Below are 15,734 nucleotides of genomic sequence, written 5' to 3' on the forward strand. Positions count from 1 at the left end.
GACGAAGAGAACGTTTGGATATGGAGGTCGTCCGGACCAAAGTAGACCTAGCTATAAATGCTCTAACTATCTACGTGACTTATGTAGTGTGTTGCCTATGACATTTTGTAATCGGATGTATAATATCTGTAGAATTAATGAAGCATTAACGTTATCGAATGGTAAGACCCTGTTGGCTAATCGAGAATGCTATTTTCTTTTCAGATGGCGAACACTCAAAGGGGGGTAATGGTAGGACCTAGGATACCCAATGTAGAGGGAAATGCAAGTGGTGACCCAGAAGGCGACTCGAGCCAGGAGACGGGAAGTAGTCGACTTGACCAAATGGAGCAAATAATGGGAAGTATGGTGGGATTTATGCAAGGAACTCACTCCCAGGACGGCCATGCAGCCAACTTGCTCGACCTCTACCGTCGACAGAACCCTCCTGTCTTTCAAGGGAAGCTTGGCGTGGACTCCAGCGAAGGGGAATTCTGGATTGAACAAACAGAAAAGCTGCTAGACCACTTGCACTGCGGAGAAGAAGAGAAAGTCAATTGTGCCACCTTCATGCTTCAAGGCGAGGCAGACAAATGGTGGAAAAGAGTTAAACGATCAATGACCCCACAAGCTAGGTCACCATACGTCACCTGGGAGCGGTTCAAAAAACTCTTCGATGAGAAGTACCTTCCTCTAAATCTAAGAATGAAGAAGGAGAGAGAATTTACGGAGTTAAGGCAAATAGGGGACATTACCGTAGCCCAGTACGAAGATACTTTCAACCGGCTGATTAGGTACATGTCCATTTATGAAGGAGATGAAAGGATCAAAGTCCAAAAGTTCTTAGGGGGGCTAAACCTAGGCTTCAGCGGGCCTTGAGCAGTATAAGTACTCAGTCTTATGCAGAAGTGGTGTTGCAAGCCGTCACAACTGAGGCTAATCTAAGCCAGATCGAAGCCATTCAAGGAGAAAGTCCGCAAGCAAGTAATCAGAGAGCAGGCAACAAGTTGGACCTCAAGAGGCCTAAGTTCAAGCCTAGTAATCCATGCACTAGATGCCAGAAGCGACACCCCGGGAGGCCGTGTCGACTGGGAACAAAAGGTTGTTACAACTGCGGAGAAGAGGGACATGTCAACCAGAACTGCCCTAAGAAAGGAATCACTTGTTTTAACTGCCAGCAGATAGGACATTTTGTAAGGGATTGCCCCAAGTCATGGCAGACGAGTCAACCTCATGGACTGTCAGGAAATACCAAGGTGCAGCAGGGAAGAGTGTTTCATCTAACTCGGCAAGATGCGGCAGAAGACCCAGCAGTAATCGAAGGTACCATGTCTACATCTGGTATTCCTATGCATGTTTTGATAGATTCAGGAGCAAGTCATTCATTCATTTCGCTTGCATGTACTGAAGTACTAGAAGAAAAATCAGAAAACTTGAACTATCGTATGATTGTGGCAACCCCAATGGGGAAGTCTCTAGAAACCTCCTCAGGATACAAAAATAGAAAGATTCGGATAGGAGAGGTTGAGTTCCTAGTAGATTTAATCCTTCTGTAATTTCAAGATTTTGACGTGATTCTAGGAATGGACTTCTTAACCAAATACAACGCTACATTGGACTGTAAAGCTAAGACACTCAGTTTCAAGAACGGAGACTTGAATGTCAAGTTTTGAGAGCAAAAGAGGGCAAGTGAACGGAAGTGGATCTCGGCTCTAAAGGCTGAGAAACTATTACAACAAGGGGCACAAGTGTAACGCCCCATCATCCTAGAATGTGCATTACCTCGAGATTTCGGGAATATATATATTTTTTTTCAACATCATACACATAACATAAGCCTCTCGATATACATACCCTCATCATATTCATTTCCCGACAATCCCGATTGTACCTTCTCAGCATATCAAAATTTAAAAAAATTAAAAGACTAAGACAAGTATTATCAATCACATTAACGAAAGCAAGATCCAAACCTCAATGATATATAACTAACAATTCCTTTTATAATAACCAAATCGATGTTTCACATGAAAGTATCAAAATATTACATAATCTCTGAACATCGTAATCATAGACAAGGACCTACGAAGACTAAACATATCAGCTACATCTCGATGACATCCTTTCCCTTGGCGCTACTGCTTTCACCTGGATTGTTTGAATATTCCAGGGACATAGTCCAAATTAGATGCTGAATCATCTAAGTGAGAGTTCAAAAGCATTTTCATCCAAATGCGCAAAATCATATATAAAACTGACAAATCCTGACATGCCCCAGCTTAAAAGAATCCCACATAGCACTTAACCCTAATTGAGAAAAATACAATCTCTCTAAAGGCGACATGACCACATCGACCCATTGGCGAACACAATCCTGCTTAAGAGGGACAACCTCGACATATGAACCCGAGAATCATCCCGTTGTCATTGTTAGGCATTACGCTCCTACTCAAAAAGCATTCCAGAACCCAACGCAACCCTAGCCCCAAGAGTATCACATCAGCACTATCCCCGAAATCAACGACACCTCGGTATTTATGCTATTACTCAAAGGAACCTGGGGTGGTGTCCACTCTCAGCCCCGCTACTTGAGTACCGTAGGGTGAAGTCCGTCTTGACCCCATCCCAAGTGGGTCACATAGCATTAATCCTCGGCACGCATCCCAGTGCTGTCACTCAGGGGCCACGTCACAGGATTACAACCCAGGTCCCACATGGGCCAACACACAACATGCCAATGCCGAAAATCATAACATGCATGACATAAAATCAACATCTCAATGTATGCAATTTACCATACGAAATTTAATACGTGTGTACGAAATTGAATGTGCACGAAATTTAATATGGATTGAACAACGCACAGTAACCCATTCACATGGCATAAATCAGTTTTTTCGGTAAAACCACTCACAATAAACCAAGCCACAGGGATAAACACTCACCTTTAGACGTCATTCAATTTCCTCGAAAAGTGTGATATGCCTCGATTTGTGTGCCCACCTCGAACTTCATAGGAGTCATTTCACCTTAATCCGCTAGGCACCCTATTTATCATATCTATCCATCAATTATCCAAATATAATTTTCTTCTTAATTTTCCTCATATTTTCATATTTTTTCTCCCATTTTCTTATCACTAATCATCCAAAATAATTATCTATGCAACTATTTTCTCAAATGTTTTTACATAATAATTCATAAAATAATTTTCTAAAAAAATTCCAAAAATACCTGAGATTCACGCACGGTGCGTGGTCTGGAGGATTTGGCTGGCGTGTGACAGTCACGCTTCAGTCCTCTTCTTCGATTTTTCGATCGCCGTCAATACTCCGATGCCCAATTTTCTTACGCCGATCGAAAGCCCACTTCTAGTCGATCACGATGGCACCAACCTCCAACCGAAAAGACACCGGAAAAGCCCCCGATCGGGCAATTACAGGTGTGGCGCGATGATCCGCCTCGCTTTTCTGATCAGCCCTCGAAACACCCTCAAAACACCTCAAAAATTCACGAAAGTTACTAGAAACGCTCATCTCGCCTCAAGGATCAAAAGCCCTTTATTCGCTTCCTTTGATTCGCCCTCAAACTCGAGCGATTTGCTGCTCCAAATTTGGCCAAGAACCCTCGCTATTTATAGGCCAAAATCGACCCCCACATGGCCAATCTCCGGCCATATCTTCTCCCACACGCCTCCTAGACCACCCTTGGCCATGCCCTGATGAAGCTAGGCTGCCAAATCTCTGGATTTTTTGGCCAAATCCGCGGTAAATCTGCCATCTGTGTGCAGGTTTTTCGGAAACTGTTGTTTGGCCCTCTTGAATTTTTCTTTTGCATTTTGGCCCTTATCCTCAAGTCCTTGATCTTCCTAGCACCATCACTAAGACCCTTAAGATTAGTACTTCTCATTTCTGTAACACCCCCTCTCCTAGAACTAATCGAGAAGAGGTGCTACTGGGGATAATAAAATAAACTGGCTAATAAACTGAAATCTGATACCATGACTGAACATCTCAATCAACTGGGATAAAAACTCCGATTCAATACAAACTGAAAAGCATAAACTCTGTCTAAGGGACAATCCCTCAACTGAAATGTAAAATAGATCTAAATTGAGAAAACACTATAAACTCAACAGACTCCCAGACATCTTTTATCTTGAGCGGCTCCACGTACACATACTATAAACCACTGCTGCTAGGCCCCATATCTGGTACTCCCCTGCTAGAACCTGGAGGGGTGAAGAGTACAAGGTGAGCTACAAAAGCTCAGCAAGTAATAAGCTGGAAAGAATACTGAAGCTGAATCGAAGAATATCGATATTGATAAATAACTCACTGAACTTGTACTATATAATCACTGTTTGTTTGCATTAATAAAAATGTAACGCACGTAAACTGTAAATTAAATGCAAGTATGCAACTTTGGCTCATAGGCCCACATAATCAGATAATACATACCTGTCTGATCTGAAACCTGCATACATAAAAACTGTAAGCACATACTGTGGGCAAAGCCCCTAGCCCCCTGGTTGCCACCAGGCGAGCAACTCATAAACTGAGCTAAAACTGAAACTGATGAGATCCCCGCAGACAAGTCTCCTAGCGCGCATAATGCAATGCAATGCTCACATAAATGCTAGCACACGATATGTAGTGCTCCATATAAAGTCATGCTCAATGCTCATACCAAAAATGTATGCACATAATCTCACAAAATAATGCTGATCATGTTATAATAATGCTGAACATGATATGATCTTCATCTATATGTTGGAATACAAAGATTCTATGAATTATGATTTATGGTATGGGCATGATTAACTTGATAGATTCTAGCCTTTAAATTCAATATTTGGAGGTATTGAAATACATTACTTTGATTAAAACTTGGATTAAAATATCACTGGAACCGAAAATTGGATTTCTAGAAAAGTCATCCGGATATTAGGAAGGATATCCGGATATGATGAAAGACATCTGGATATGAAAAAGGCTCATCCGGATACACTGACATTCAAAGCTATTCGGATATGCTGGGATGTATTCGGATATGAACTAGGACAGCCGGATATGATTCTGGTCATCCGAATATCTCACTGATGCATTCTGATATAACTGGGGTTCGAATGAAAAATTCAACTTTTAAGGGAGGCATCCGGATATCAGGCAAGACATCCAGATATTATCTTAACCTTTCTGAATGTATAAACAAACCATCCGGATATCATACTCGAAGAACTTTAGATACATCCGGATACGATACAAGGTATCCGGATATTAGAACTTAGAGTAATAGAACTTGCAATCCAAAATGGATAAGGATTAATAGAACTTGCAATCCAAAATGGATAAGGATTAATGGAACTTGTAATCCAAAGTGGATAAGGATTAATAGAACTTGCAATCCAAAATGGATGAGGATTAATAGAACTTGCAATCCAAAATGGATGAGGATTAATGGAACTTGCAATCCGAAATGGATGAGGATTAATAAAACTTACAATCCAAAATGGATGAGGATTAATAAAACTTACAATCCAAAATGGATGAGGATTAATAGAAACTTGTAATCCAAAATGGATAAGGATTAATAGAACTGGCAATCCAAACTGGATAAGGAGTAATAGAACTTGCAATCCAAAATGGATAAGCATTAATAGAACTGGCAATCCAAAATGGATAAGGAGTAATAGAACTTACTCATAACTTCACTGTTATACGCATATATATATATATATGCGTCTCTGCTTACTGATATAAATCTGAAAACTACAACGAAGAACTGGAATAATCTGAAATCAAAACTGATATGGACCTGTAATGGAAGGGATTACAGGAAGAATACTTGCCTGATAGAACTCTCTGATCGAACCCTGGAGCGATCCTGAAAACTCTAGCAAGCCTCTGCTATCTCTTGGCCTTTCTGTTCTTCACACGGCGTGAAGAAAAGCTAAGATAATGGGCTCTATATATAGACATAAAGTCTTAGATCTCTTTCCTTTTATAACTTGGAATCCCTCTCCCAATTGAACTTGGAGACTCTCAAAACCTTCTCCTATTGGGACTAGGAGACTCTTAATCCAAATCCATCTCATACATGGATTCTCATTCTTCTTTAAATACATAGTCCCACTTAATTAATAATAATACAAAAATTATTATTAAAACTCTCAAATAATAATAAAACTCCAAAATCACCTTCATGCCCTTGCATTTAATTTCCAAAATAAATAACTAGAATTAAATGCTCTTTAAATGCTATTTATATACTATTCTCTCAATTAAAAATCTAAATTGCCACCTTGGCAAATTCTTTTAAACTCCAAAATTAAAAAGAAATAAATGCTATTCTTTTCCTTCAAAATCTCTAAATTGTCACATTAAATAATTAATTGGCAAAATCGCTTAATCAAATACTTCAACAATTAATTAAATCATTCTTGAATAAATATTAGGCCCTCTAACGGGTCGTTACAATTTCTCCCTTGAAACTTCCAAAAAATTACCATTTTGACCTCCCTTGGGCAGATTCAGAAAATTGCACTTAGGCACGACTGATCGTTTTGACCCTAAATCCACTTGATTTAACCCGAAATCACTTAAGGGTTGTTCTGCATAAAATATTAGTCCTTGACACGCTCCGTTGACTTTTTGGACTTCTCCTATATGGATTCGATTTTCTTAGTCCGATCGACAGTTGTACTGAAAATTGTTCCCTATTTAATTTCTTTTATCACCAAAAATCATAACTTATATTACTTGATGATGCTATACCATTTTTCTTAATCATCTAGGGTCCGAGGTACTCCCTTTGGTCGATTTGGCAATTTATTTTACTTTTAAATCCACTTTTCGATATTTTAAATTCATCTAAATTACGCGGTGACCTCACATAGATATGGGGTATTACATTCTCCCCCCCTTAAAGAAATTTCGTCCTCAAAATTTTGCACTTGACAGATTACATCATTGGTATCGATACAACTTCCAATTAAAATGTCCTAAATACCTCAATCAATTACACCCATTGCTTACTAGGTTCGACATGTTTCTCACAGAATTTCCAGTTGCAGCTCATTTACAAGTAGTTACACATCTCCCAAAATGACCTAAATTACTTTGATATCACCACAATTTTCTTGCCGTAATCATTTCTATTTTTGTCTTCAGGAGATCCAAATTCCTTTTAGACTAATTCTTAAAATAACATTCTACGTCACCCAATTTTTGATTTTCTAGTCAACGCCCTATATCATGCTTAACTCTTTCAAGTAACGTGGTTATAATCAATGTTTGGTAGATAACACTTGATTCCCACAGTCATTTTCTTCCTAACCCATAATTTACAATCCGCATGCTCTTAACATCTAGACTTCTGGTGTTCTAGACCTCAAGTCTTAACCTTATCCTTAGACCTAGTTTCCAAGTTTACTTCCAAGTTAATGCATATGCTATGAATGCATCAAAAATCAATCTGAATAAAAATTGACGTACCTTTTGTCATTGTCGGATAGATCTCTTCGTCATCTCTCGCCAAGCCAGGGTAGACCTCTTCGTTCTCTCTTGCTAGGCAATAGACTCGTTCGGTACGAGGTCCTGGCGTCATGTTTATCTTCCTGGGTTGATCCATCTTTTGTCTTTCGGACATTCACTAGTGTAATGACCGGGTTGATTGCATATGATGGAGCAGCTTTTTTCGGCCTTGGATCCTGTGCTTCTTGCTTGGGTGTCCTTTGCAGTGCCCGCTTAGTTGATTGGCACCATCTTCCAGCTTCGTCTTCTAGCATGAATGTGGCACAGTTGACCTTCTCCTCATCACTACATTGCATATGATGGAGCAGCTTTTCAGTTTGCTCCATCTAGTACTCAGCTGCACTAGGGTCGTCTCCTGCTTTTCCTCTAAACACCGAGGGTCTTTGTCAGCGATACTGATCCAGCATATGGGGGGTACGCCTTAGCGGCTCTTTTTCTGCTACGCAAGTTAGCATATTCTCTTGAATCCTTTCCACTCGGTCAAATCTACTCTCACTAGGACCTGATCGCTCTTCTTGTCATCCATCACTCACGGTACGATTCGTCGAACAACTACTGTGATTACTCGTAGCAGAATTTGTAGAGCGACTACGGCGACTGCTCGTGGTGTGACTCACAGAGCGACCTCGATGACTGTTACATTATTTTCCTCATCTCGTTCATTGAGATCCATAATTCTTCGAGTTTTCACCATCTAAAAAAGGAAAACACCAACACATTCTTAGAGGTAACCTCAATCATCAGAATCCTTAGACTCTATTTTTAATAACACTAACCGAACCATCCTAGGTTTCTCATTTCCCTAGGATCCATGGTAAATACCAAATCATTCTAATACTCGAACCTCAATGATCCATATCACCTATTTGCAAACCTAACTTGATAGCTAGATTATGTCACATCAAACTAACCATTACTGACTTAGTCATTCTCAATTTCCACTAGTACCCCTGAGTCTCCAATCAAGGTTTTTGCTAGTTTACTCTGATACCAACTGTAACGCCCCGTCTTCCCAGAACGTGCATTACCTCGAGATTTCGGGAATATATATATATATTTTTTTTTCAACAACATACACACAACATAAGCCTCTCGATATACATACCCTCATCATAATCATTTCCCGACAATCCCGATTATACCTTCTCAGCATATCAAAATTTAAAAAAATTAATCGACTAAGATAGGTTTTATCAATCACATCAGCGGAAGCAAGATCGAAACCTCAATGATATATAACCGACAATTCCTTTTATAATAACCAAATCGATGTTTCACATGAAAGTATCAAAATATTACATAATCTCTGAACATCGTAATCATAGACAAGGACCTACGAAAACTAAACATATCAGCTACATCATTTCCCTTGGCACCACTACTTTCACCTAGAACGTTTGAATATTCCAAGGACATAGTCCAAATTAGATGTTGAATCATCTAAGTGAGAGTTCAAAAACATTTTCATGCAGATGTGTAAAATCATTTATAAAACCGACAAATCCTGACATGCCCCAGCCTAAGAGAATCCCACATAGCACTTAGCCCTAACCGGGGAAAATGCAATCTCTCTAAAGGCGACACGACCACATCGACCCATTGGCAAACACAATCCTGCTTAAGAGGGACAACCTCGACATATGAACCCAGGAATCACCTCGTTGTCATTGTTAGGCATTACGCTCCTACTCAAAAAGCATTCCAGAACCCAACGTAACCTTAGCCCCAAGAGTATCATATCAGCACTATCCCTGAAATCAACGACACCTTGGTATTTATACTATTACTTAAAGGAACCTGTGGTGGTGTCCACTCTCAGCCCCGCCACTTGAGCCAACATCTGGGGTGGTGTCCACTCTCAGCCCCGCCACTTGAGTACCGTAGGGTGAAGTCCGTCTTGACCCCGTCCCAAGTGGGTCACATAGCATTAATCCTCAGCACGCATCCCGAGTGATGTCACTCAGGGGCCACGTCACAGGATTACAACCCACGTCCCACATGGGCAACACACAACATGCTAATGACGAAAATCATAACATGCATGACATAAAATCAACATCTCAATGTATGTAATTTACTGTACAAAATTTAATACGTGTGTACGAAATTGAATATGCACGAAATTTAATATGGATTGAACAACTCACAATAACCCATTCACATGCCACAAATTAGTTTTTCTGGTAAAACCACTCACAATAAACCAAGCCATAGGGATAAACACTCACCTTTAGACATAACTCAATTTCCTCGAAAAGCATGATATGCCTCGATTTGTGTGCCCACCTCGAACTTCGCACGAGTCACTTCACCTTAACCCACTAAGCACCTATTTATCATATCTATCCATCAATCATCCAAATATAATTTTCTTTTTAAGTTTCCTCATATTTTCATATTTTTTCTCTCATTTTCTTATCACTAATAATCCAAAATAATTATCTGCGCAACTATTTTCTCAAATGTTTTTACATAATAATTCATAAAATAATTTTCTAAAAATAATAAAAAAAAATCCAAAAATACCTGAGATTCACACGCCCTCACGCGCGGCGCGTGGTCTGGACGATTTGGCTGGCGCGTGACAGTCACGCTCCGGTCGTCTTCTTCGATTTTCCAGTCGTCGACGATGCTCCGATGCCCGATTTTCTTACACCGATCGAAAGCCCACTTCTAGTCGATCACGATGGAACCGACCTCCAACCGAAAGGACACCAAAAAAGCCCTCGATCGGGCAATTACAGGTGCAGCACGGTGGTCCGCATCGATTTTTCGATCAGCCCTCGAAACACCCTCAAAAAACCTCAAAAATTCAGGAAACTTACTAGAAACGATCCTCTCGCCTCAAGGATCAAAAGCCCCTTATTGGCTTCCTTCGATTCGCCCTCAAACTCGAGCAATTTATTTATAGGCTAAGAACCCTCGTTATTTATAAGCCAAAACCGACCCCCACGTGGCCAATCTCCGACCATATCTTCTCCCACACGCCTCCTAGACCACCCTTGGCCATGCCCTAACGAAGCTAGGCTGCCAAATCTCTGGATTTTGTAGCCAAATTCGAGGCCAAATCTGCCATGTGCGTGCAGGTTTTTTAGAAATTGCTGTTTGGCCCTCTTGAAATTTTCTTTTGCATTTTGGCCCCTATCCTCAAGCCCCTAATCTTCCTAGCACCATCACTAAGACCCTCAAGATTAGCACTTCTCATTTCTCCCTTGAAACTTCTGAAAAATTACCATTTTGACCTCCCTCGGGCAGATTCAGAAAATTACACTTAGGCTTGACTAATCGTTTTGACCCTAAATCCACTCGATTCAACCCGAAATCACTTAAGGGTTGTTCCATACATAAATTATTAGTCCTTGACATGCTCTGTTGACTTTTTGGACCTCTCCTACGTCGATTCGATTTTCTAAGTCCCGTCGACAGTTGTACCAAAAACTATTCCCGATCCAATTTCTTTTATCACTAAAAATCATAACTTATATTACTTGATGATGCTATACCATTTTTCTTAATCATCTAGGGTCTGAGGTACTCCCTTCGGTCGATTCAGTGATTTATTTTACTTTTATACCCACTTTTCAGTATTTTAAATTCATCTAAATTACGCGGTGACCTCACACAGATATGGGGTATTACAACAAGGGTACTTGGCTTGTGTTCAAGGGAAAAGCAAGGAACCCTTAAAAATTGAAGAAGTGCGAGTCGTTAGAGAGTCCGGTTTCTATACCCCCGTATAAAATAGCCCCTGCAGAATTAAGAGAATTAAAGACCCAACTTCAAGAGCTATTGGACAAGGGGTTCATCAGACCAAGCATGTCGCCATGGGGTGTACCAGTGCTCTTTGTTAAGAAAAAGGATGGGAGTCTAAGGATGTGTATAGACTATCGGCAGCTGAACAAGATAACTGTCAAGAATAAGTATCCACTCCCCAGAATAGAGGAGCTGTTTGACCAGTTACAAGGAGCCAAGGTCTTCTCAAAAATTGACTTGAGATCAAGGTACTACCAATTGAGGATTAAGGCAAAAGATGTGCCCAAGACAGCTTTTCGTTCTCGATATGGGCACTACGAATTTATGATGATGCCGTTTGGGCTAACTAATGCCCCAGCAGCTATTATGGATACTATGAATCGATTCTTCAGGCCATTTTTGGATAAGTTCGTGATCGTGTTTATAGACGACATACTAATATACTCTCACTCAAAAGAAGAGCACGAGTCGTATTTAAGGGTGATATTGCAAAAACATAAGCTGTATCCCAAATTCTCGAAATATAAATTTTGGTTATACCAAGTGGCATTTTTAGGGCATGTTATATCAGCCAAAGGAATATCGGTCGACCTGGCCAAGATAGCAGCTGTGAAGAATTGGAAGCAACCTTAGTCTGTTACAGAGATTAAGAGTTTCTTGGGATTACCGGGGTATTATAGAAAGTTCGTAGAAGGATTTTCTAGGATCGCCGCACCCCTCACCAAATTAACTAAAAAAGGGGTAAAGTTCGATTGGAACGAGCGGTGCGAAGAAAGTTTTCAAACACTTAAGGATAGACTCACGACCGCTCCAGTACTGGCTATGCCAAATGGATCAGGAGGATTTATGGTGTATACCGATGCCTCAAGAAATGGTTTAGGGTGTGTGCTAATGCAGCACAGTAAGGTCATTGCCTATGGGTCCCGATAACTTAAGAACCACGAGCAGGACCCATGATTTGGAGTTGGCAGCGGTGGTGTTTGCCTTAAAGATTTGGAGACATTATTTATATGGCAAGAAGTTCGAGATTTTTACTAATCACAAGAGCCTGCAATACATGTTCTCGCAAAAAGAGTTAAACATGAGGCAACAGAGATGGATGGAGCTGTTAAAAGATTACGACTATACTATCCAATACCATCCAGGTAAAGCTAACGTTGTGGCTGATATCCTAAGCAGAAAATAAACCACTTGTGTGGCTGGAATGATGGTGACAGAGTGGAAGTTAGTTGAAGCTTTTAGTCTGATAATGGTGAGAGTAGTTTCTCGAGGTAACTCTGCCTACGCAGCTAATCCCACTTTACAACCAGAATTAATGAATTAGATACGACAGGCTTACTCAGAAGACTCCCGAATTAAAATGTGGGTTGATGAGCATGGGCGAGCAAAGAGACCAGAATTTGAGGTAAGAGAAAGCATCCTTCAGTTTCAAGGTAGGATATATGTACCTCGCATGAGGGAATTGCGACAAGTAATTTTGGGAGAAGCCCATTAATCCAGATACTCGATACACCCTGTGGCACTAAGATGTACCAAGACTTAAAGGCTATGTATTGGTGGCCAGGAATGAAGAAAAGTGTGGCAAGATACGTTAGTCAATGTGACACATGTCAAAGAATCAAGATTGAGCATCAAAAACCGAGTGGAAGTTTGCAGCCATTAGAAATCCTGGAATGGAAATGGGAACATATTATGATGGATTTCATGACAGGATTGCCAAGAAGTCCTAAAGGAATGATGCTATTTGGGTGATAATTGAATGATTGTCTAAGTCTGCTCATTTTCTGGCTATGAAAGCAGGCCAACTGATCAGCAAGTTAGCCCAGCAGTATCTTAACGAAATTGTCAGATTGCATGGAGTGCCTGTAAGTATTGTATTGGACCGTGACCCAAGGTTCACTTCTAGGTTTTGGGGAAGTCTGCAAAAGTGTTTAGATATTCAGCTTAGGCTAAGTACAGCCTATCATCCCCAGACTGATGGTCAATCAGAAAGGACCATTCAAACCCTAGAAGATATGTTGTGAGCCTGTGTTATTGACTTTCCAAGTAGCTGGGAGGAACATTTACCATTGGTAGAGTTCGCTTACAATAACAGCTATCACAGCAGCATTGGAATGGCTCCATATGAAGCTTTGCACGGAGAAAAATGTAGATCCCCAGTATGCTGGATTGAGGTAGGAAAACGTCAAATCTTGGGACCCGAGATAGTTCAGGAGACGACATAAAAGATAAAGATCATTCGAGAGAGAATCAAGGAAGCTCAGGATCGTCAGAAATCCTACGCAAATACTAGAATAAGGAATTTAGAGTTCCAAGTTGGTGATAAAGTGTAACTAAAGATATCTCCACTAAGAATGGTGACTCGAAGCAACAATAAAAAGGGCAAGTTAAGTCCCAGGTATATAGGTCCGTATTGTAGGATCATGAACGAGGATCAAAAGCATGCAACGGAAGCGTTTTAAAATAAAAACGATCCTCGTATTGGTTAGAGTCTAGGAGACTTACTTTTACGGCGGATTACCGGACGGAATGGAGCGATGGGAGCTTCTTCGCGTGGAGGAGACGACGGCTGTCCTGCTAGCCTTCGGCTCCGTCGCATCAGAACTCAAACGCCCCCTTTCGATCTTCCGGAGTATGACTCGAACTCGTGGCCTCTCTTCGGTGAAGGAGAATAATAAACGACTTGGATGAAAAACAACTAAAGAGAGATATATATAGGGAGAACCCTAGGGTTAAAACCCTAGTGGGCCAAACCCTAATGGGCCAAGACCTTTTAATTAATTTTCTAATTGGGTTAGCCCAATTAATTAATTAAAACCCTAATGAACTATTATTTTATTTTAGCCCAATGGACCATTCTAAATAAAATAACTCTCTCTTAATATAATTCATCCAACAAGCCAAATGTATTAAAAATACATGAGTTACATCGAGCTACCCCGGGGACCAAAAGACAAATTATTCACGGCTGCTAAAATGACCAAAATATCCCTGCTACCTAGTAGCTATATTTTTGTCATTCTAAGTGTTCCAACTATCACCATATGGTAACACTGACCCCACGAATAATTTTGCATATGCCATGTCTTTGACCTACTAGTGTAATGACGAAAATACCCCTCTGCGTAACACCCATCATTCAGAAAGGAATAATGTACTAACACCTTTCTAAATGACTTCTACCATCCTTAGATCACTAGTCCAATAATCCGTGACTACTCGAATGTACTTGCTTATCACTGGGAGCTACCCAGAAGCACACACTCTTAAGTCACGTTCCCAGGGCCCTGGATTATTCGATTATTCTTGGACAATCACAAGGGGGTGAATCACAGAAACTATCTTGTAATAGTCTGTCTTAGCTAATTAGAAACCATACTCCCAACTCAAAAAGATATTGATCTTTGATAGACCTCACTTACAATGAATCCAAGAATATAGATCTAGGTTCACTAGACCACCAACTAATACTCAAGTATTAGAGTACTCGTCCACGTAGTAGCAGTGATAGACTAGCTCCATGATAATTAGTACTTTGTCATTAGCTTCTATCACAGGTCCACTCTACGCATTCCAAATGCGCTTGTACAATTAGAGTAAACGGACTGTTTACTGGCTAAGGCAAGCCATCCTCCATTAGGATCTATTGCACAATGATCTTATCATGATAGAATGCCCAGTTCTATCAAAAGATCAAGAGTTATATTTTCTTGCTTATTAAGTACCCATGATTCATGCCTAACTGTGAAGAACGACCCATCACATGAATCACTTACTTAATAGCATGGACACCTTTCCAACAATTAAATGCAAATAATATATGTGCCATAAACTGAATAAAAGAAACATCATTACCATAAATTAAACAAAACGTGTCTTTAGGGCATACATTTCCAACACGTATGATGTAATGGAAAGAATTACATCAGTCGCTTATTGACTTGCTCTACCCTTGGCCCTATCAAACCTCCACGATGTATTTCATGTATCGCAACTCCGTAAGCATGAGCCAAATCCCTCTCAAGTAATGCCAACTGAGGCTGTTGAGGTTCAAGAAAATCTTTCGTACATTGAGAAACCGATCAAAATTTTGGATCATAGGAATCAAGTTCTAAGGAACAAATCAATTCCCTTTGTACAAGTTTTGTGGAGAAACCCGGTGAGTGAAGAGATAACTTTGGAGCGAGAAGAAGACATGAAGCTCAATTTTCCATACCTATTCAAAGACCCTATAGTCAGAATGAGCGATGAACGATCAAATTTTGAGGACGAAATTTTTGTAAGGATGGGAGAATGTAATACCCTTAGACATTGTAAATAATAAATCGAAACTTTAGTGTTTTAAGACCCTAAAGAAATTATTAGAATTTTAAATGTTTATTAGTAGGGTAAGTATAAATTTATTTATTTATAGTTGTATGTAATTAATTTATTTTAAATCATAGTATAAAATATATAGTATAATTA

The 15,734-nt window shown here is 40.1% G+C and overlaps 1 protein-coding gene across 1 annotated transcript; it reads left to right on the plus strand.

Moving 5' to 3' along the window:
• Positions 1–228: 228 nt before the first annotated feature.
• On the plus strand, positions 229–1,535 carry LOC127788145 (uncharacterized). The gene is made up of 2 exons (XM_052316256.1): positions 229–773; positions 863–1,535. Exons 1-2 carry the CDS (start codon positions 229–231, stop codon positions 1,533–1,535), a joined length of 1,218 nt encoding a protein of 405 aa, XP_052172216.1.
• Positions 1,536–15,734: the final 14,199 nt, after the last annotated feature.

The sequence above is a fragment of the Diospyros lotus genome, chromosome 13, assembly GCF_014633365.1.
Source record: "Diospyros lotus cultivar Yz01 chromosome 13, ASM1463336v1, whole genome shotgun sequence".
NCBI classification, from domain to species: domain Eukaryota; kingdom Viridiplantae; phylum Streptophyta; class Magnoliopsida; order Ericales; family Ebenaceae; genus Diospyros; species Diospyros lotus.